The sequence below is a fragment of the Leptonychotes weddellii genome, chromosome 7 (assembly GCF_054177405.1).
Source record: "Leptonychotes weddellii isolate Sample4059 chromosome 7, ASM5417740v2, whole genome shotgun sequence".
NCBI lineage: Eukaryota > Metazoa > Chordata > Mammalia > Carnivora > Phocidae > Leptonychotes > Leptonychotes weddellii.
The window spans coordinates 90,652,305-90,673,403 of NC_138375.1; the positions used below are offsets into that span (position 1 = coordinate 90,652,305).

The 21,099-nt window shown below is 37.8% G+C and overlaps 1 protein-coding gene across 1 annotated transcript in view; it reads right to left on the reverse strand.

The window, feature by feature from the left end:
• GFM2 (GTP dependent ribosome recycling factor mitochondrial 2) overlaps positions 1-20,636 on the reverse strand; it is a 32,633-nt gene extending 11,997 nt beyond the window's left edge. The window contains exons 1-10 of the mRNA XM_081826736.1: positions 20,527-20,636; positions 19,081-19,141; positions 18,087-18,266; positions 13,698-13,778; positions 11,779-11,927; positions 9,827-9,967; positions 9,644-9,743; positions 7,770-7,959; positions 4,144-4,220; positions 1,496-1,634 (exon numbers count right to left, since the gene is read on the reverse strand). Coding sequence (XP_081682862.1) covers positions 1,496-1,634; positions 4,144-4,220; positions 7,770-7,959; positions 9,644-9,743; positions 9,827-9,967; positions 11,779-11,927; positions 13,698-13,778; positions 18,087-18,266; positions 19,081-19,141; positions 20,527-20,546 — 1,138 coding nt within the window. The 5' untranslated portion in view covers positions 20,547-20,636. The remainder of the gene's footprint in view (positions 1-1,495; positions 1,635-4,143; positions 4,221-7,769; positions 7,960-9,643; positions 9,744-9,826; positions 9,968-11,778; positions 11,928-13,697; positions 13,779-18,086; positions 18,267-19,080; positions 19,142-20,526) is intronic.
• Positions 20,637-21,099: the final 463 nt, after the last annotated feature.

Genomic DNA, 21,099 nt, shown 5'->3' on the forward strand with positions numbered 1-21,099 from the left:
TGCTTGTGTTCTCTCTCTCGCTGTGTCTGTCAAAATAAATAAAATCTAAAAAAAAAAAAAAAAAATGCTATTCTAATTCATTCAGATATGGCCAGTAGAGCCTCTTCAAGTTGGTTCCTGTGGCCTTATGACATTCCCCCATCAATATTGAGCATTTCTTTTCAACTAAAATACCATAATGTTCTATTGCCTGCTTATTCTTGATGGTCTCTTGTTCCTTACTAATACTTTCTATCTCCTTTTATTTCTTCAAAAATATACTCCTTTTATATCCTGCATCCAGTAATTCCAATATCAGAAGCCTCTGCTGTTCTGATTGATGCTGTTTCTACTACCTTTTTGCTCATTGTGCCTTTTCTCATGATTTTGTAACTTTAAAGTATTTTTTGAATTGTGATTTAATTTTCCTTTATCTATGGGACTTTTCTTTGAGGAATGGATTAAAGATACATTTATCTAGAGGCCCCATGTTTGTTTTTTCAGCAGGAAGCCTGCTTTTCCCTCTCCCACTCCTCTGGCTTGTGTTCCTGCTCTCACTATGTCTCTGTCAAATAAATAAAATCTTAAAAAAAAAAAAAAAAGAGAAAGAAATCTTCATATCACTTGCTCCTACATTCTGCTTGTTTAATTTTTCAAGTTTTACTGAAAAGTAACCACCTGGCCTTTTTTATAAATCACTGAGTTACATTTAATTATCCTTAACATCTTTTCTCTATTATTTTTTCAGAAATCTCTCCATGTTTATTCCTTGGGGAAAAGCAGTGATTGTCATGTTCCTATGTTTAAGAAAACCAAACTGAAACTATCATATATAGAAAAAACATGAATTCTTAAATTTTGGGACAGAAATATATAAACTGTACTTTCTCAAGAACATCATCAGCATAACATTACCATATTTATTAAATAGATGAAATTATTTTGCACTCACTTTGTAGAGTAAAAATAACACATGAACTTCAAATTCTTATACTCATTCTGGTAGTGAGGATTAGTATGAGCCACCTACACCAAGGGCTTAGTCTAGCCCATGACCACCACTGAAAAGCGTATTTGTTTGGTAAGGGCTCATCGTTTGATTGATGTAGTGAATGGTAAAGAAGACAACTGGGTTAAAACAAAACAGAACAAAATCCCCCCAAAAATAAAAAAACACACACATAAAACCTATGCCCGGGGTGCCTCAGTGGCTCAGTCAGTTAAGCGTCTGCCTTTGGCTCAGGTCATGATCCTAGGGTCCTGGGATCAAGCCCGAGGTCTGCCCATTTCCCCCTAGTTGGGCTCCCTGCTCAGAGGGGAGCCTGCTTCTCTCTCTCCCTCTGCTGCTCCCTCCCTGCTTGTGCTTGCCCTCCTTGTCAAATAAATAAAATCTTAAAAACAAAAAACCCTATGCCCACTGATGGAAGACACTAGTGACTGTGAACCCTGCTTTCAGAAAACAGGTCCTGAAGAGAGAGAAACAAAAATAGCAAATTCTAAATGTTTTATTTTTTACCTGTGGCATAAACTGCATTTAGGATGGTCTCTCGGTATGCCACCTGGAGAGGCCCTAGATAGGTTTCCAGTCCATATTCCCTCTTGATTCGGTCATGAATAATCTCGATATGTAGCTCCCCCATACCACAGAGGACAGTCTGGTTAAAAGAGGAAGAAAATAAAACCAACATCAAAGAAAAAATTATGTTTATCACAAAATACTATATAAAGGTATGATATCAATATTATTTTTCATTCATTACAAACCGAGTTTCTTTGCAATTTTTTTTTGGTACCTCTTCAAAACAGTTTTTAACTCTTCTGAGTGGGTAAGTCAATGAAAAGTGAATTGCTGGGGCCCCTGGGTGGCTTAGATGGTTAAGCGTCTACCTTCGGCTCAGGTCATGATCTCAGGGTCCTGAGATCGAGCCCCATGTCAGGCTTCCAGTTCAGCAGGATGTCTGCTTCTCCCTCTCCCTCTGCCTCTCCCCCCTACTTGTGTGCTGTTTCTCTCTCTCTCTCAAATGAATAAATAAAAAATCTTAAAAAATAATAAAAAATAAAAAAAATAATAGTGAATTGCTGGGGCGCCTGGCTGGCTTAGTTAGTAGAGCATATAACTCTTTTTTTTTTTTTTAAAGATTTTATTTTATTTTATTTATTTATTTGAGACAGAGAGAATGAGAGAGAGAGAGCACATGAGAGGGGGGAGGGTCAGAGGCAGAAGCAGGCTCCCTGCTATGCGGGACTCGATCCAGGGACTCCAGGATCATGACCTGAGCCGAAGGCAGTCGCTTAACCAACTGAGCCACCCAGGCGCCCGAGCATGTAACTCTTGATCTCAGGGTTGTGAGTTCAAGGCCTATGTTGGGCATAAAGCTCAGTTAAAAAAAAATTTTTTTTTTTAATTTAAAAAGTGAATTTCTAGGCTATTTTGTCCTTATTACAAGACAGTTTAAACAGGCAGGTAGCACCTAGCTACAACTGCTGTACTTTTAATATAAAGTTAAAGAAGCGGATTACTTGGGAAAAACAAGTTGTAGAACAATACGAATTGAATGACTTGTTATAATCTATATCTATGTCTATATATCTATATATGGAAAAAATATACTGTGCTTTATTTATAACATAGCACAGCAGAAGACATTTGGTAGTGTGAAACGTTATTCACATTTTCAGTGGTTACCTGTGTAAAATAGAATGGAGAAAAAGGGAAACTTTAATTTTGTACTTTGTGGGGCACCTGGGTGGCTCAGTCGGTTGAGCGTCTGCCTTCAGCTCAGGTCATGATCCCGGGGTCCAGGGTTTGAGCCCCACATCAGGCTCCCTGCTCAGCAGGGAGCCCGCTTCTCCCTCTCCCCGCCCCTGCTCGTGCTCTCTTGCTCTCTCTCAAATAAAGAAATAAAATCTATTTTTTTTTTTAAGATTTTATGTATTTATTTGAGAGAGAGAGAGACAGTGAGAGCAGGAACACAAGCCGGAGGAGTGGGAAAGGGAGAAGCAGGCTTCCCGTCAAGCCGGGAGCCTGATGCAGGGCTCGATCCCAGGACCTTGGGACCATGACCTGATCCGAAGGCAGACGCTTAACTGACTGAGCCACCCAGGTGCCCCTAAAGAAATAAAATCTTTAAAAAAAAAAAAAAAAAAAAATTTTGTACTTTGTACCCTTGTGTATTATTTATTTAAAAAAAAATGTATTGGCGTTTTTTAAATGAAGGTTTTAAAACAAAAAGTTTAACTGCTTGTTGTATCTTTCAGCATTAATTAAATTACCACCTCAATTAGCTGGCATTTGGGAAATAAAATACTCCCTGTTTTAAAGATTAACTAAATCAGTTTATCCTTAAAGGCTAATTTATAACCTTTTAAAGGAACTTTTTCTAATATCTTAGATAAACTTTACCTGCCTTCCTAAAAAGACGATGCAGAATGGAACATGTGTTCTTCTACTGTAATGTAATATATCCAAACTTCTTACCACCTACTTTAGCTCTACTTCCTCCCAACTGTGTTAGGATGTAAGCAGTCACTTCTCCCCCACCTTAGGTGAGTTAGTGACATTAAGAGCACCTTTGCATCCTCCCTTTAGTATGCTGAATCTATAAACTTAGCATTAAAGGGTCAAGACTTTGTCTTAGGGTTGAACCTTATTTCAAAATTTCACAAAGGCTGTCTTCTGGAAAGCTGAAATGATAAAGAATGGTTTAGGTAAGTGAGGTATAATTAATTATATTGAGAAACTAATAGCTTGACAGTCAACATAATAATCAGAAATTTCTACTATGAGGGCGCCTGGGTGGCTTAGATGGTTAAGCGTCTGCCTTCGGCTCAGGTCATGATCCCGGGGTCCTGGGATCGAGTCCCGCATCGGGCTCCCTGCTCAGCGGGGAACCTGCTTCTCCCTCTGCCTCTCTGTCTCTTATGAATAAATAAATAAAATCTTAAAAAAAAAAAAAATTTCTACTATGAGAGAACCAAAAGAGAAAGTTTTTTCTTTCAGGGGCATGAACCAATCATGTTTTAGATGTATGCATTTAAACACACACACACACACACACACTATTGAAAGATTTCTGGGGTTAAGTAATAAAATGCGTACCTGTCCAGAGTATCACACACACACACAATTGAAAGATTTCTGGGGTTAAGTAATAAAATGCGTACCTGTCCAGAATCAGGATCCAGCTTCACTTTCAAACTGGGATCTTCACGCTGAAGGCATTTCAGTGCATAATCCAAATCTAAGGGATAAACAGTAACTGTTAACCTTCACATTTCATTTTTTAGATAATGTAACATGTATTCAAGTGGGGAAAAAAAATGAACAAGCAAACAAATTTTGAAAAAGAACATTTCAAATGGCTATAAATGCTTTTTAGAGAATAAAAGAAGACAGTTACGATAGTGATAGGTTATCTGAGACTGAATGATCTGGGAAGGCCTCTCCAAGATAATTTAGATGAAGACACAGAAAAGAATGGCCATGTATGCAAAATCCTGAAGAAAAGAATACCAGACACAGGATATGGCTGTGCAAGGAATGGTTTTGCTAATGGAAAAATAACAAGATGGCCAGGGTAGCTGGATTATTAGTGGGTAAAAAGAAGAGTAGCATCCGATGAGGGGAAGGTGTGGCAGGAATCACATCATGTAAGGTTTTGTAAGCCAGGGTGAAGAGTTTAAATCTCCAATGGGAAGCCACTGAAGGGTGTTAAGTGGGACAGTAACCATCTGATTATGTTTTGCAAAGATCAATCTAGAAGCTGACAAAAAAGCAAAATGCCTTCAGAAACAGAAGCAATAATGAGAAATTGGCAAAAGGAAACTAAATTACATCGTGAATAAAGAGATGCTAATATGATCACTCTATGATGAATTATCACACCCAAAGAGGAAGAATATGTTATTTACGTCAAATATGGCATCTTAAGTGATACTAACATAATCAATTAACTATTAAGTATATTCTCCCTCTCTACAAAAGATGTTAGAAGTTTCACAAAGTGTGGCTCAAGAAAAGAGCTGAGCAATGGATTAATGAATCAACCTTATCAGCCACACATTTAAGGTGGTCTTAGGGATATAAACTTCTAGACATACACTGTCCAAGTAGTAGTCAACTAGCCATCTCATTAGGATATTACTAGTCTAAACTGACATGTGCTCTAAGTATAAAATACATACTAGGTTTCAAACACTTAATATGAAAAAAAGTAAAATGCCTCAATTTTTATACTGATTATATGTTGAAATGGTACTATTTTTGATATACTGGGGTAAGTAAAATGTATCATCAAAATTAATTTTGCCAGTTTACTTTTTCTTAATGTGGCTCTAATTTTAGATTAAAGTGGATGTTGTATTTCTATTGCACAGTGCTCTTCTAGACTCCTGACATCCCGAAGTCAGGTTCAAGGACCACCAACACTGGCAACACCTGGAGCCTATTAGAAATACAAAATCTCACATTCCAGACTGAATCAGAGTCTGCACTTAACAAGAATTCCAAGAGATGTATTATACACATTGAGGTTAAGGGGCATTATTTTAGATAATATCTTATTTTCAGATTTTCAAAGAAAGAAATAATGCTTATGACACTGGAGCTTTTGGAATGAAAACATAGTAACTTTACTGTAAATAAATTCATTCAAAGTATTTATAAAGAATATTTATAAATCTATCCTTCAGGAGTTTATTGGGATGAAAACAGGGTGTCAAGTGCTAAAAAAGGACTACAGGGTAAATACAATGGAGGGCCAGAAAAAAGAATATGTAGATCTACATGAAAGAAATCCAAGAGAGACTCTAGGAAGTCCCCTACCCTGTGGGGCTTAGGACCTCTAAGCTAATGCCCATTAATGAGACTTACTTTGGACACCACAAACTTTTTCCCTCAAGCAGTTAAAAGCGGAGGCGTTAGATTTAAAATTGGCTGGTGCTACTTATCTGCAGGCTCACAATTTGAATTCATGTACTACACTATGTTTGAAATGACTTTCAAATATATTTTTAAAAACTCAGATTATTTTGTTTGGGCCGCCCCTGCTCTAAAGTGCCTGACTACACCTGACAGAACTAGCATGGGTCAACTGTGATGTAACTGGACAGCCGGATCCTCCTCCACTGGAGTCAAGACTATGTTTAGTTGGCCTCAGGGCATTTTAAGCTGACAAGAACACTGCTGCGGCACTCATTTTAACTTAATTGCTATTCCTTTACCAACTGGACAAGCACAGACCTAGTTTCCTTCAGTATTTGGGGGCTATCTTAGACCAGTACTCAAACCTTTCTTTTGTGTGAACTCCAGCTAGACTGGTGCAGAACTGGAACCCCTAACTTGGCTAGGGATCTTCTTCTTTCTTTCCCCCTTGGTACTCGAGACGACATGGGGAGGCAGTAAATGGTTGCTTTCATTTTTCAATCATCTGTCCAACTTGTTTTCAAGGGGAAAAAATGGCTTCTAATGCCACCTATAGAACTAGGTTTGTCCTTCAACAATTTAATATAGGAATTCAGTGAGAGCCTCAAAAAGAAATGATGCTTGAGATGAGATTTTCTAAAGAAGAGTAAACGTTTTCCAGGTGGACACAGTCAGGGCATGCCATCATAACACAAGACAGACCAAATTAAAAGAAACAGCAATGCAAGAAGAGCATGGTATCTTCAGGAAATTGGAACTAAGTATAAGGTGTGAGTATCCTGTTTCGTTTTTGTTTGGTGACAGAAGAGGGTTCAGAATGAAGGAGGAAGTTTCAAGAAATGAGGCCAGGCAAGAAGACTGGTATCAGAGACTGCTAGTGGTCTTCCACTCTATTCTGCTGCTGTCTAGCTTTTTAAAAGACTGCATTTATCAGACTCCCTTGCAACTGAGTGGCCATATGTCTAAGTGATAGCCAATGACACAGAAGAAATCTTAAAAGGGAAAGGAACACATCTTCCTCCTCCTTACTCCATTCCTCTGTCAGGAACTCTACTGTGATGCCAAAGGCCCTAGCAGCCATCATGCTATAACTAAGGATAGGAACTATGCACTCAGAGAGTCAGGGCAGAAAAATTTGGAGGCTGGGTGCCTGATGACATTGCAGACCCAACCTCTATCCCCTGGGCTACCAACTCAAGGCATATTTTACAAGGGAGAGAAATACACTTTTCGTCATTAAAGCAACTGTTATCTGAGGGGGTTTCTGTAATATGTAACAAAAACTAATTGGAAATAATAACAGCTGAAATCATGATATTTATGTAGCATATTAAGGAATTTGGATTTGTGCTGTAAGTAATGAGAAGCCACTGAAGATTTCTGAGTAAACAGGCTAAAGAACGAAGTACACAACACAAAAAGGTCAAACAACATTAACTATAGTATATAAATATCTTCACTGAGTTCTAAAGGTTGAGCCAGAAAACAAGGAAAAGGAGCATTTTATCAATGGCGATGACAAAATGATCAGTTATGAATCAGTAACTATCTAATGTATTACTGTAACTGGAAGGGCAGTCCTGATGCCAGTTACTTAGAATGCCACAGAAAGCACCACAAGAACAAGAGTAAGGAAGAATATGATATGCAAAAAATGGCCAAGATCTAAGAAAAGAATAAATAAAAGGAGTTTGTAAAAATCAAAACATCTTAAATAAAAAAATGAGACTAATCACAAGTAATACTTATCCATAAATTCTGATAAAATTGAACTCACATCATGAAAGAAATCTTTTGAGAGTATAACATAACTTTCTATCTAAATTATCAGAGCACTAATTAATTAATACACTAAAACTATTTGTACCTGGCTGCCTAGCCACTGAAGGGGGCTCTATGGTACAGAAGAAAACAGGTTCTGGAATTTCCACCCCAGCCAATAAAAGTCTCTCTGCTTCACTGTTTTGTCTAGGCTTCTTTTCTCCTTCCCTTTCGGCTTGACGAGCTGCAGCTAATGCACTGGACTTGGATGACACAATGGTGTCCCCAGTGGCAGTCTGTAATTAAACAAAATGCTTTAGAAGAAAACAGCCTCCTGGCGAGCACTCAGCTCACCACCAGGATTCACCAAATAGAAAAATTTTCATGTGACACTTCCAACAGAGACAAATTCATAAAGCTCATTATAACTTTGCAGAGGGAAAGCTAATTTAACTTCTGTAACAATTCTATCCAAAACACTGCTATAAAATCCTAACAACACGGGCGCCTGGGTGGCTCAGTTGGTTAAGCGACTGCCTTCGGCTCAGGTCATGATCCTGGAGTCCCAGGATCGAGGCCCGCATCGGGCTCCCTGCTCGGCAGGGAGTCTGTTTCTCCCTCTGACCCTCCTCCCTCTCATGTTCTCTGTCTCTCATTCTCTCTGTCTCAAATAAATAAATAAAATCTTTAAAAAAAAAAAAAAAATCCTAACACACACACACACTACACAACCAAAATTCATCTGGTGAAACAAATGTACGTTCCTAAATTTTCAATCATGTCAAAATAGGTTAGTTCTACTAGAAGTCCATTATAGAGTTTTACCACCAGTAAAAATTTATTACTGTTATACAAAAAATCTGCTATTAACTAAATAAGCAATTAACCAGAATTCTCTAGACCATGCAAAATTGATAGCTTCCTTACAGACTCCAATTATTTTTAAAACTATAATTTCCCTTTTAAACTTTAATATTACAAAGTTCTGTACCAGCTTCCTTCTCTGTAAAGGTATTCCTACTGAAGCAGTATTTCACATGTATTTGTGTAACTCCTTCAAATATGTACATGGAGCTCCTGCCTTTGGGTGGACAGAAGATATTTTCAATGCTATAATCCAATATTTGGACTGTGGAAATTTTATTATTATTATTTTAAAATATTTATTTGAGAGTGAGAGAGAGCATGAGCAGGAGGGAGAGGGAGAAGGAGAAGCAGACTCCTCGCTGAATAGGGAGCCCGATGTGGGGCTCAATCCCAAGACGAGGGATGTGCTGAAGGCAGACGCTTAACCGACTGAGCCACCCAGATGCCCTGAACTGTGGAAATTTTATACTAAAGGGATCCTAAATCCTGCAATTAACCATAAAGAAGTTAAAAAATGTTCAAAGTAACAATGGTTATCCTAAATGCCAAATATACCAAAGTTTAATGAGAAAATGTATTCAATTTAATCCATATATAAATGAAATGTCCTTATAGTTTTAACCTAGCAAAAACACATACTGCATCAACTATTTTCATGCATTCAACTGACAAAAGTTATGCGTGATGGGCACTGATCTAGGGACTAAAAAGAACAAAAGAAACTTAAAATCCTTGCCCTCATGGAGCCTTCACTGGCAAAATATCTTCAGTTACTATCTGGATTGGTTATAAGGTTAAACTGTCAGCAGTGATCAAGACAGGAAAAAACCTCAGTAACAAAATATTAAACTTAAAACACAGGTATGTACCCATGAATATTGTTTTACTTGAATTTGAACGTTACACAAATATAATCCACACTGCTGACAGTCTTCTGTAATTTTCTTTCTTTCTACTATGAGATTCAACCATGTTGATGAATACGTTCCAATATTCATTACCCCACTACTGATGGCTATTTGGATTGTTTGTGGATTTTTGCTACTGCAAAATAACTGCTTTTAATTAAATATTTAAGCTATTATTTCCTAGAGAAACCATCTGGTCGCTTACATGTTTAAGACCAACAGTCAAAGCAATGTTACCAGCAGTCAGTGAAGGGATTTCTATATGTTGGTCAGCAAATGGCAAAAGGAGACGACTTATTCTCTCCCTGTAAAAACCATGATCCGTATTAGTAAAAGAATTTTTAAAGAAATGAGTGCAGTTTTAGAAATAACCTAAACTTCTACTTACGTGCAGTTTCCATTAATATTATAGATGGCCGACTGGGGTTTTATCATGCCTGAGTAAATGCGCATAAACACCAGTGGTCCCCGCTGCTTGTCATGAAGAACTTTAAATGCCAGGGCACATAAGTCACCCTTATACCACTGCCTACAAATTGAGACATTCCAGAAAAACCTTTAAAATACACTTCCCATGTATCTATGCAGATCAGATCAAAATCATTGTACAAACTTAACCTTAATGTCCTCCCTCATATCTTCTAGTTTAGCTACTCAGACTGATTAAATAATGTCAGTACTAATTACCTCCCTTCCTCCACCTGACTGAATTATTTAATGGAGATCTTTTAATTAATTCCTCAAAACTTTTAAAAATAATAGATTCTCTCCCAAATATTACCTCTATTTGCAAGTAATTCCACTGCATAGAGTTCATTCCGCAGAAAATATACCTAGGGACATCATACTACTTCTCACAAAAGCCTGTACAGGGTATATATATATACAGGTATATGCTTTCCAATCACTACTTTCACTCCCACTTTCTTTCCAGTTGCATAACCATAGAAATCTACACTATAAACTTGAACTTGTTTACACAGCCAACATTCTTACAGACTGATGTCCTTAAATTAACGTGCACTGTTAAGTTTCAGAAAGCCTGAATCCCTCTGAAATTGCCAAATTTTGTGCATAGGTACATATTTTTCCTGAGGAAAAGCTCCAGGTTCTCACTGGTTTCAAAGGAGCCCATGAATCAAAGTAGGTGAGACACTTCTATTACAGAACTTCTCCCCTCTTATCCCTATTCTCTCCAACTTTTTTTTAAAAAAAAAAAACATTTGACAGAGAGAGAGACAGCGAGAGAGGGAACACAAGCAGGGGCAGTGGGAGAGGGAGAAGCAGGATCCCCGCCAAGCAGGGAACCCGATGCGGGGCTCAATCCCAGGAACCCGGGACCATGACCCAAGCCGAAGGCAGATGCCCAATGAGAGAGCCACCCAGGCACCCCCCTTTTAATTTTAGTGAAAACTTACAAGAGTCTGCCATACACTAGGCACTGTTCCATATGCTTTATCAATATTAACTCATTTGATTCTTGTAACAATCCAGTGAGATAGGTCCTATTCCCTGCATTTTACAGGTGAGAGGTTAAATAACTTGGAAGAGCTGGGATTTAAATCCAGGCAGTACACAGTCCATGCTCATAATTACTTCACCATTAATACATCTCCAACTGGGAGATATGAAAAGTGATTAATACCCTATTTAAAGGATTAAAGTCCATTCCTGCCTGCCATTTTGTACAACGCTCACTCAGATTTTAGAGGATTTTTTACTAAGTACAAAGCTGTTAGTGACAAGAAAAGTAAAACAATGACCTTTCTTTACAGCCACAAAGTATTTTGAGCTTATTAAAAATCTTGAGGGGCACCTGGGTGGCTCAGTCATTAAGCGTCTGCCTTCGGCTCAGGTCATGATCCCAGGGTCCTGTGATCGAGTCCCACATCGGGCTCCCTGCTCAGCAGGAAGCCTGCTTCTCCCTTTCCCACTCCCCCTGCTTGTGTTCCTCTCTCGCTGTGTCTCTCTCTCTCAAATAAATAAATAAAATCTTTTTTAAAAAAAAATCTTGAAATCTAGTATAAACATATTTACAGAAAAGTTATCAAACATCCCACTATACTTTTTTTTTTAAACTAAGACAACATGGTAAACACTTGTACTTTTATACAGCAAAAAAGCCACACGTTCTACCTCCATCTGTAAACATAGCAGGTTACAAAAGATAATGACAAATGTTCCTTTCAAATAAAATTTCATCTAGCTCTGTATTATTTACAATTATATCCTTCACCAATGTTATTCAAAAAATGGTGATTCAACTACTCTTTGGAAACAAGAACTATCTGCCTGTTTTTTCAAGGCTATAAGATTTTAATCTATTACTTGCATACTCACAGAAATTCATAGTTGCGCTCTTCGGGTGAAGGCAAGTACATGGTAATAGCATCTAACAAGGGCTGGACCCCTTTGTTTTTCAGGGCACTTCCACAAAGCACAGGCACTGCTGTCTGAGCCAGTGTTACTCTGTGTATTGCAGTCTGTAGCTATAAAGCAGAGACGTAAGTATTCCGTGTGCAGTATACTGGCCTCTAACACAGGATCTCAGAATTAGATGCCCTCGCCAACCAATCATGTAAAACAGAATAAGCACACTTCCATCATTTTTAAGGACTTATTATTCTTTTTTTAATAACATTAATCACTACTTGATATCTTGGATATACATTTAATGGTTTACTGTCTCCCCACCCACTAGAATATAAATCTACATGAGCATTATAACAAGTCCCATAAAAACACTGCTGAATCCCCCGAAACTAGAAAAGTTCTTAAAATAAGTTGTTTAAAAACATTTCTTGGGCGCCTGGGTGGCTCAGTCGGTTAAGCGACTGCCTTCGGCTCAGGTCATGATCCTGGAGTCCCTGGATCGAGTCCCGCATCGGGCTCCCTGCTCGGCAGGGAGCCTGCTTCTGCCTCTGACCCTCCCCCCTCTCATGTGCTGTCTCTCATTCTCTCTCTCTCTCAAATGAATAAATAAAATCTTTGAAAAAAAAAAAAAAGAAAAAACATTTCTTGAATAAATGAATTAATTTACTTCTGATTTAACCTTAATAGTCTAATAGAGGAACTGACCAGATATTAAAAACATAAATACGAATTACAATTTTTTCAAAGGAATTAGACCCACATCAAATCAAATCCAAAGAAAAATGAGAAATCAAAGCAGAAATCAAATTTCAAAGACCTCAAAAGCCAAGAAGAGATTGGGTGTGCTTGTAAGCTACTGATAAGAGACATGGTGGGTCAATTTGAACTCAGATTATAAGCTCTTTGAAAACAGAAATCATGTGACTTTAGGGCACATTAAACATCACATCTAACATTCAAATACTAAACAATAAAAATTTTCAATAATTAGGGCATTTCATTCAAAAGAAAAATACTTTTTTCCATTTCTAATTCCAAAGGTCTTAAAATTAATCTAGAGATTCATGTTTTTCTTTAATTCTTTCGTGAAAAATAACTAAGTAAATTTGCTGGGCTCATTCTAGACCCCATTATACATATTCCCACCTAAAAACACTTTACACTTCACTTGGGGGAGGGGGAGGCGCCTGGCTGGCTCAGTTGGTGGAGCATTCAACTCCTGACCTCAGGTTCCTAAAACCGAGCCCCATGTTGGGCATAGAGCTTACTTAAAAACAAATAAACAAAACAACAACTTTACTTGGTAACTCTTGTTTCATAAAGAAAACTAAAGATAAAGTCTGGCAAGTTCATGGGGGAAGGTCTCTGGTAGAAAAAGCAAAAATGCTTTGAAGAAATGTGTCTAATTCTATTACTATCACTATTTAAAACATGTCTATTCTCTGGCTTAATATATTTGAAAAGAAAAGAAAAAAAGTTTCCAAGAAAAATTAAATCATATTCAGAAAAAAATGATGAGAAAAATAATCATTGCAGCAGTCTACAAAACCAATAAATTTTCAATATAAAATTTCTATCCATAATTTCCTTCAAGTACTTAGAAAAATGATCGCAATGAAAATGCTACAAAGAATTGACTTTTGCTGACTCAACAGCAGTAAAAGAGATTCAATTTCTGATTTATACAGCACATATGACAATAGGAAATCACTACCATTATTTAAGTACTTGTACTGATAGTGACTTTACTTTACTGTTCTCCTAATTAAGTCAGCCTTTTCTAATGCTATGCAAAGTCAAAAAAAAACAAAAACACCTGAGACAGAGAAATTAAACCACAGCCAAATACTAGAACTTCATCAAAGTAAATGAATAATAAAATTTACCTTTTCAGCTGGTAGCAAATCAAAATTTTCACTAAATTCTCCTAAAACCAAGTCAGCAAATTCATCATCCAAATCCGCAACCTATAAAGAAAAGGTTTTAGTTCTGTAACTTGTTTTTATTGTCACAACTGTTAAGTCCAAATACCATAAATGTACATTATCCAAATATTTCAAGACAGCTACATGATCTATCTTATGCAGGCCAAGGAACTCTCTACATCTTCTCAAGAGATAAACAGTGTTTCTTTCAAAGGAAAGGAGAGGGGATTGAAAACTGAAGATAGAGGGCGCCTGGGTGGCTCAGTCCGTTAAGCATCTGCCTTCGGCTCAGGTCATGATGCCAGGATCCTGGGATCGAACCCCGCATCGGGCTCCCTGCTCCTCCCTCTCCCACTCCCCCTGCTCGTGTTCCCTCTTTCACTGTGTCTCTCTCTGTCAAATAAATAAATAAAATATTAAAAAAAACTGAAGATAGGATATGATGAGTTCCCTAGATTCATGGGAAGCAATAGTCAGATAAAGTGCTACCTACTCAGAGTGCTCAAAAGAAATAAGATACACAATTTAGAGCCAGTGATAATATATATAAGGGATTGCTATTTTTAGATAAATATGTAAGTCTTAGTTCATAAAAATTTCACTTGGTATTCCTTTAACATTATGAATGTTCACCAGATCTCCTAAGACACTCCAACTAAAGTAACTCATCTTACTGTAATCCTGCACTGAGGGAACAGATTTAAATTGGGGGTCAAGGGCATCACTTCAGCAATAAAAATGCAATTATCTAATTCATGTTCTTTTCTTAATCATCTGCCAGTATGAAACAGAATTCAGCTGACAGTAAGTTTAATAAAAGTTTCAAAAGTGGGCGCGCCTGGGTGGCTCAGTCAGTTAAGCATCTCCTTCAGCTCAGGTCATGATCCCAGGGTCCTGGGATTAAGTCCTGAGTCGGGCTCCCTGCTCAGCGGGGAGTCTGCTTCTCCCTGTGCCCCCACCCCAAGTTGTGATCGCTCTCTCCCTCAAATAAATAAATAATCTAAAAAAAAAAGGATTCAAAAGTTTAATGATAGTACAAGAGAGCAAAACATTCCAACTTGGGGAGAAAAAACACACTCCTAACCGCTAACTATTGTAGAAACATACCTAACCATTCTCCTGAAAAGAAGTATATATGATGGTTAAACACAGCTTCTGAAGTCAAACTGCCTGGAAATAGCTCCACTACTAACTTGTTCAAAAACTTAGGTCAAGTTACATCACCTCTTTTTACCTTGGTTACTCATGGAGATAATACTAGTACCTACCTCACAGGGGAAGGATTAAATAACCAATTCAAATCATGCTTCTAGGACATACATTAAGTATACAGTAAGTGTAATTATCACTATTCATCTTCAGAACACAGGAAGTTGATTCTAGTCCACACTAATCTTATTCTCTAAAAAAATTTAATTGTGGGGGCGCCTGGGTGGCTCAGTCGTTAAGCGTCTGCCTTCAGCTCAGGTCATGATCCCAGGGTGCTGGGATGGAGCCCCGCATCGGGCTCCCTGCTCCGCGAGAAGCCTGCTTCTCCCTCTTCCACTCCCCCTGCTTGTATTCCCTCTCTCACTGTGTCTCTCTCTGTCAAATAAATAAATAAAATCTTAAAAAAAAAAAAAATTTAATTGTGGTAAAATATAACATAAACATAAAATTTACCATCTTAACCATTTCTAACTAAATAGCTGGGTAGTGTTAAGTATATTGACATTGTTGTAAAACTAATCTCTGGAACTTTCTCAATCTCACAAAACCAAAAATCTATACCATGCAACAAACTCTTCCTCACTCTCCACTCTTCTAGCCCTTGGCAACTATGATTCTACTTTCTGTCTCTACAAATGTGACTACTCTAAATACCTCATATAAGTGGAATCAGTACAGTATTTGTTTTTGTGATTGGCTTATTTCAATTAGCATAATGTCCTCGAGGTTCATCCACACTGTAGCATGTGTCAGAACCGTCCTTCCTTTTTAAGGCTGAATAATATTCCGGTGGCGCCTGGGTGGCTCAGTCGTTAAGCGTCTGCCTTCGGCTCAGGTCATGATCCCAGGGTCCTGGGATCGAGCCCCACATCAGGCTCCCTGCTCAGCGGGAAGCCTGCTTCTCCCTCTCCCCCTCCCCCTGCTTGTGTTCTCTCTCTCGCTGTTTATCTCTCCCTGTCAAATAAATAAAAACAAAATCTTAAAAAAAAAAAAAAAAATTAAAAAAAAAAAAAAGGCTGAATAATATTCCATTATATGTATATACCATATTTTATCTACTCATCTTGTAGATGAACACTTGGGTTGCTTCCACCTTTGGCCATTATGAATAATGTTGCTATGAACAAGGACATGCAATTATCTCTTCAAGACCCTGCTTTCAGTTCTTTTGGACATACATCCAGAAGCAGAACAGCTAGATAATATGGTAATTCTATTTTCAGTCTTCTGAGGAACCACCACACTGTTTCCCATAGTGGCTGGATCATTTTCATTCCTACCAATAGTACACAAAGGTTAGAGTTTCTCCACATCTTTGCCAACACTTGTTTTCTGGTTGGGGGGGGGGGTTGTGGGATTTTTTTTGATAGTATCTTTCCTAATGGGTGTGATGTGGTCTTACTCTCTAACAAAAATAAAGAAAATTTGAGACTATCTGTACAAAAATAAAGTGCTAATTACAAGGAATATATATTCCTTGGGGGATATTCCTTATAATTAGCACTTTATTATTTTGCACAGTCTCAAATTTTATTTTCATTATATACCATCATGTCCTAAGACACACATAAGACAACAAAAAAACCTCAAAGGGGAACCAATTATGTACCCAATTATTGATTAATAAATGTCAATTCCACTTTTATTCTGTTTATGGCCTCCCAAATTAGAGAAGTGGTATAGCAAAGTGGGTAAGAGCTCTACCTCCAAATGAAGACAGACCTGGGTTCAGATTCCAGCTCTGCTACTTATTAGCTGTATAACAACTTATTTAAGGATTCTAAGTTTCTGTTGCCCCACCAGTAAAACAAGGATAATATAAGTCATTGTGAGGATTAAATAATATATAAAAAGCACTTAAACTAGATCATCGTAGGTCCTCAGTAACTGTTACCCAATAATAAAAATAACAATCAACATTCTGTTAATGATAAAGATGATTACTATGTCGTATAATGGAAAATAATTACTTCAAAAATAAATTCATACAAAGATGAATGAAAAAAATTAATGATGAGAGGATCTACTGTTAACAGTTTAATTTAGAAGTAAAAAAGTCAAATGGTTCGGACTCAAATCTCAAATGTTTTTCTCTATCATAAGATTCAGAGAGTCTATTTAAGGCATGTTTTACTTATTAGTCTATATACGAACAGTACAATATAAATATAAATATTAACAATCTTACTATTTTCCATTAAAACTTTGAGGGTGGGGGCGCCTGGGTGGCTCAGTCGGTTAAGCGTCTGCCTTTGGCTCAGGTCATGATCTCAGGGTCCTGGGATCAAGCCCCCGCATCGGGCTCCCTGCTCAGCGGGGAGTCTGCTTCTCCCTCTCCCCTCTGACCCTCCCCCCGCTAAGGCTCTCTCTGCCTCAATCTCTCTCAAATAAATAAATAAAACCTTAAAAAAAAAAAAACCAACTTTGAGGTTGGAAGAGGACCAGAGTTCTCTACTATAAAATTAATGGTTTTAAAATTTTCTAAGTTTAATGTGACATCTGATAAAGTAAAAGATGGACATACCCTTTGACCCAGCAATTCCATTCCCAGGTGTAACCCTAAACAAATTCTTACACATATACACAAGGAGATACATACAAAGATGTTCACACCAACACTGTTCCAACAGCAAAAAAGAAGACATAACCTCAAAGTGCATCCACAGAAGGACAGACAATAAATTGTGGTATAATAATACTGGCACATTATACAAGATTGAAAATGAAGCAAACCACACATAACAACAGGAATGAATCTGCAAAAAATGTTATAAAATAAAAACAATTATCATTCCATTTATGTAAAGTTCAAAAACATGGAAAACTAAGTCCTTCATGAATCCATACATTTGTTGCAAACTATAAAGCAAAGCAAATGAAAGAAAAACACTAAAGTCAGGATAGCGGTGGTGGGAGGTGTAAATGATTAGTGGAAAAGAGAAATATAAACAGTAAATGGCACACAGAGATTAAAGAGATTTGCTAATATTCTATTTCTTAACTGGGTGGTACAAACATTGGTGTGCATTCTATTATTCATTACAATTTCCATATGCAATTTTATAAAAATTTCATAATGTATAAAATATTTTAAAGTTTCTAAATATTTACACAAATGTAAACTCCAAGTATTTATTTTACCTGTTCAATTAAGGCGTTCCTTGCTTCAGTTGTCTCCTTCAGCAACTCAGCATCACTCATTTCCAAAAGGGGTTTCCTCTCAAAGTTTTTTCCATCCTCTGATTTACGATTCCAAAGAAGTTTTTCTTTACTTACAACATCCACAACTCCTTTGAAAGCTTTGCCTTCACCAAGTGGTAACTCCAAGTCAGAGTGAGATTATTAACTTTGTTAAATGACCACTCAATTACAATTGAATCAGTGATAAAGCTTATCTTTCCCTACTTTCCCCCAAATGTCTATTATCATTATTACCATAGTCTATATCTACTTTTATTTACATGACAACTCTTTCAAAAAAGATTTGAGGGGCACCTGGGTGGCTCAGTCGTTAAGTGTCTGCCTTCGGCTCAGGTCATGATCCCAGGGTCCTGGGATTGAGCCCCACATCGGGCTCCCTGCTCGGCGGGAGGCCTGCTTCTCCCTCTCCCACTCCCCCTGCTTACATTTCCTCTCTCACTGTCTTTGAGATAGTTTTAAAAATATATGTCACAATAAAATAAACTGATGAGGGGGTGCCTGGGTGGCTCAGTCGTTAAGTGTCTGCCTTCGGCTCAGGTCATGATCCCAGGATCCTGGGATCGAGCCCCGCATCGGGCTCCCTGCTCTGCGGGAAGCCTGCTTCTCCCTCTCCCTCTGCCCCTGCTTGTGTTCCTGCTCTCGCTAACTCTGTCAAATAAATAAAATCTTTAAAAAAAGAAATAAGCTGATGAGGAAACTGGGAGTTGTTGCCTTTTTTTTTTTTTAAACGAGAGAGCGAGCAAGTGAACACAGGCATGTGCCAGCACAGAGGAAGGAGCAGAGGGAGAGGGAGAGGATCTTACGCAGGCTCCCCCACAATCCCACGACCCTGGGATCATGACCTGACTGGAAATCGAGAGTCAGACATCTGACTGACAGAGCCACCCAGGTGCCCCTGGAGTTGTTGGTATTAATCAACCAAATATCAACCAACCTGTAAAAGCAAAGGCTTTGCCTTCAACTTCTCTCTGATGCTTTCAACTGCATACTTAAAACTGCAGAAAGCAAAATAACTAGAGTTAAAAATGTTAAGATTCTTAAAACAGGTTTAAGAATGTTCCCTAAAATTACAACCCTTTTTACTGTCTCTAATGTTCACCATTTAACAGTTTTCCATAGGACAGTATGTTGAATAAACTTTCAATGTCAATTTCAGGTAACAATGCCTGAGTATCTACCATAATCCTGCCACACAGGTATCTAGGGTATTATTATTGTTATCTTTCACTTATCTATAGTGTGAAATTAAGATTAAATCAACTGATCACAATCACAGATAATAAATTGCAGTTATGAGATTCAAATGCAAGATTTGTGATAATGAGTCAAGGATTCTTTCTTCTAACAACGACATTTGCTATCACACCACAACTCCCACCTTTTTCCAAAAGGCAGCCTAATTTTTCTATACCTTTATCTTAGGCATTCTTATTCTTAGTATCATGTTATCAGCTTTAGAATTACAGTAGAAAATTACATAAACAGAAAGCATACTGTGTGGTTTTAGGAGAGAGATAGTTTACGTTTTGTTTTGGCCACTCTCACACCACAGACCAGGCTCTCTCTCCTTATCACATTACCCCAAAATCCTATTTATTCTTGATTCTCTGAATTCTGAATTATGTTCTCAGAACTATGTATCCATTTTGGATTACCATTCTGTGAGTCTTTGAGCATTACCATCACATCTTAGTATTAACTTTTTTGCCCTCTATACAGGTCTTAAAACATCTACATTCTCTCCCAGTTCCCTTTTAGTGAGAGCATGTTAGCCAGTAGCTAAAGAAAATCGGGGGAAGGCGCCTGGGTGACTCAGTCATTAAGCGTCTGCCTTCAGCTCAGGTCATGATCCCAGGGTCCTGGGATTGAGTCCCATTTCGGGCTCCCTGCTTGGCAAGAAGCCTGCTTCTCCCTCTCCCATTCCCCTGCTTATGCTCCTGCTCTCGCTATCTCTCTGTCAAATAAATAAATAAAATATTAAAAAAAAAAAAAATCAGGGGACAGGAAATCATCATCTACCCTCTACCTTTAAGCAATGATGGGGATGACCACAGCCTTCAGCAACACAGGGATTATTTCATCCTGCTCTAGAACCAGTGGATCAGCAAGACATCATTCTGTCAGGTTTCTAGAAAACAGGATACAGCCTCTCTGCAGTAGAATCTGATGATTCATCACCTATCAGCTCTCTATTAATCCCACATTGTTATTCAACCTATGAACTACCTGCTTTGAAACTTTTTAATGGGATTGAATTGAGATTCCATGGAATATCTATACTCTACAGAGAACAGCTGTTTGTAAATTTAAGCTATAGTCCATTAAAAACTCAAATTTTATTTCTACTTTAATATGTGGGGGGAAAAAACACTTAAAATACCTTGCTCCAGCTTTGTCCATTTTGTTTAAAAAACAGATTCGAGGTATCTTGTGTTTATCAGCTTGCCTCCACACTGTGAGAGTTTGTGCCTAAGGCAAAGAAAAAGGAAAAAAAAAAACACCTAATATTGGACAAAAACAACTATGTCATTATGTAAAGAACAAACAGATCTAAGAAGCTATTATAACATGGAATCGGGCCCTGTTCTAGCACAGAATTAGTGCTGCTGCATTTACACTTCCAGAGTCACTCTTCTGCTAGTAGGTTAACAGAGCTAAAAATGTAATGAAGGGTGATAAACAGTGTGCTTCAAACTGAGAATACTACTTTGGGTGATTTAGGTTGCTACACAAAGAGAACAAACACCTGGAAGGTACTGAGAATCACAGAAAGAGGACTTAATCAAGAATTAGAAGACATAATTTTTGTCTAGCTTCACCTTACCTAGTACAGGTCACAAAATACTGAACTCGTAAGTTTGCTGACCTGTGAAATATGGACTTTTGCCTTAATTCATATAGTTGTTGTGATGTTAAAAGAACAAAAAGGGGGGTGCCTGGGTGGCTCAGATGG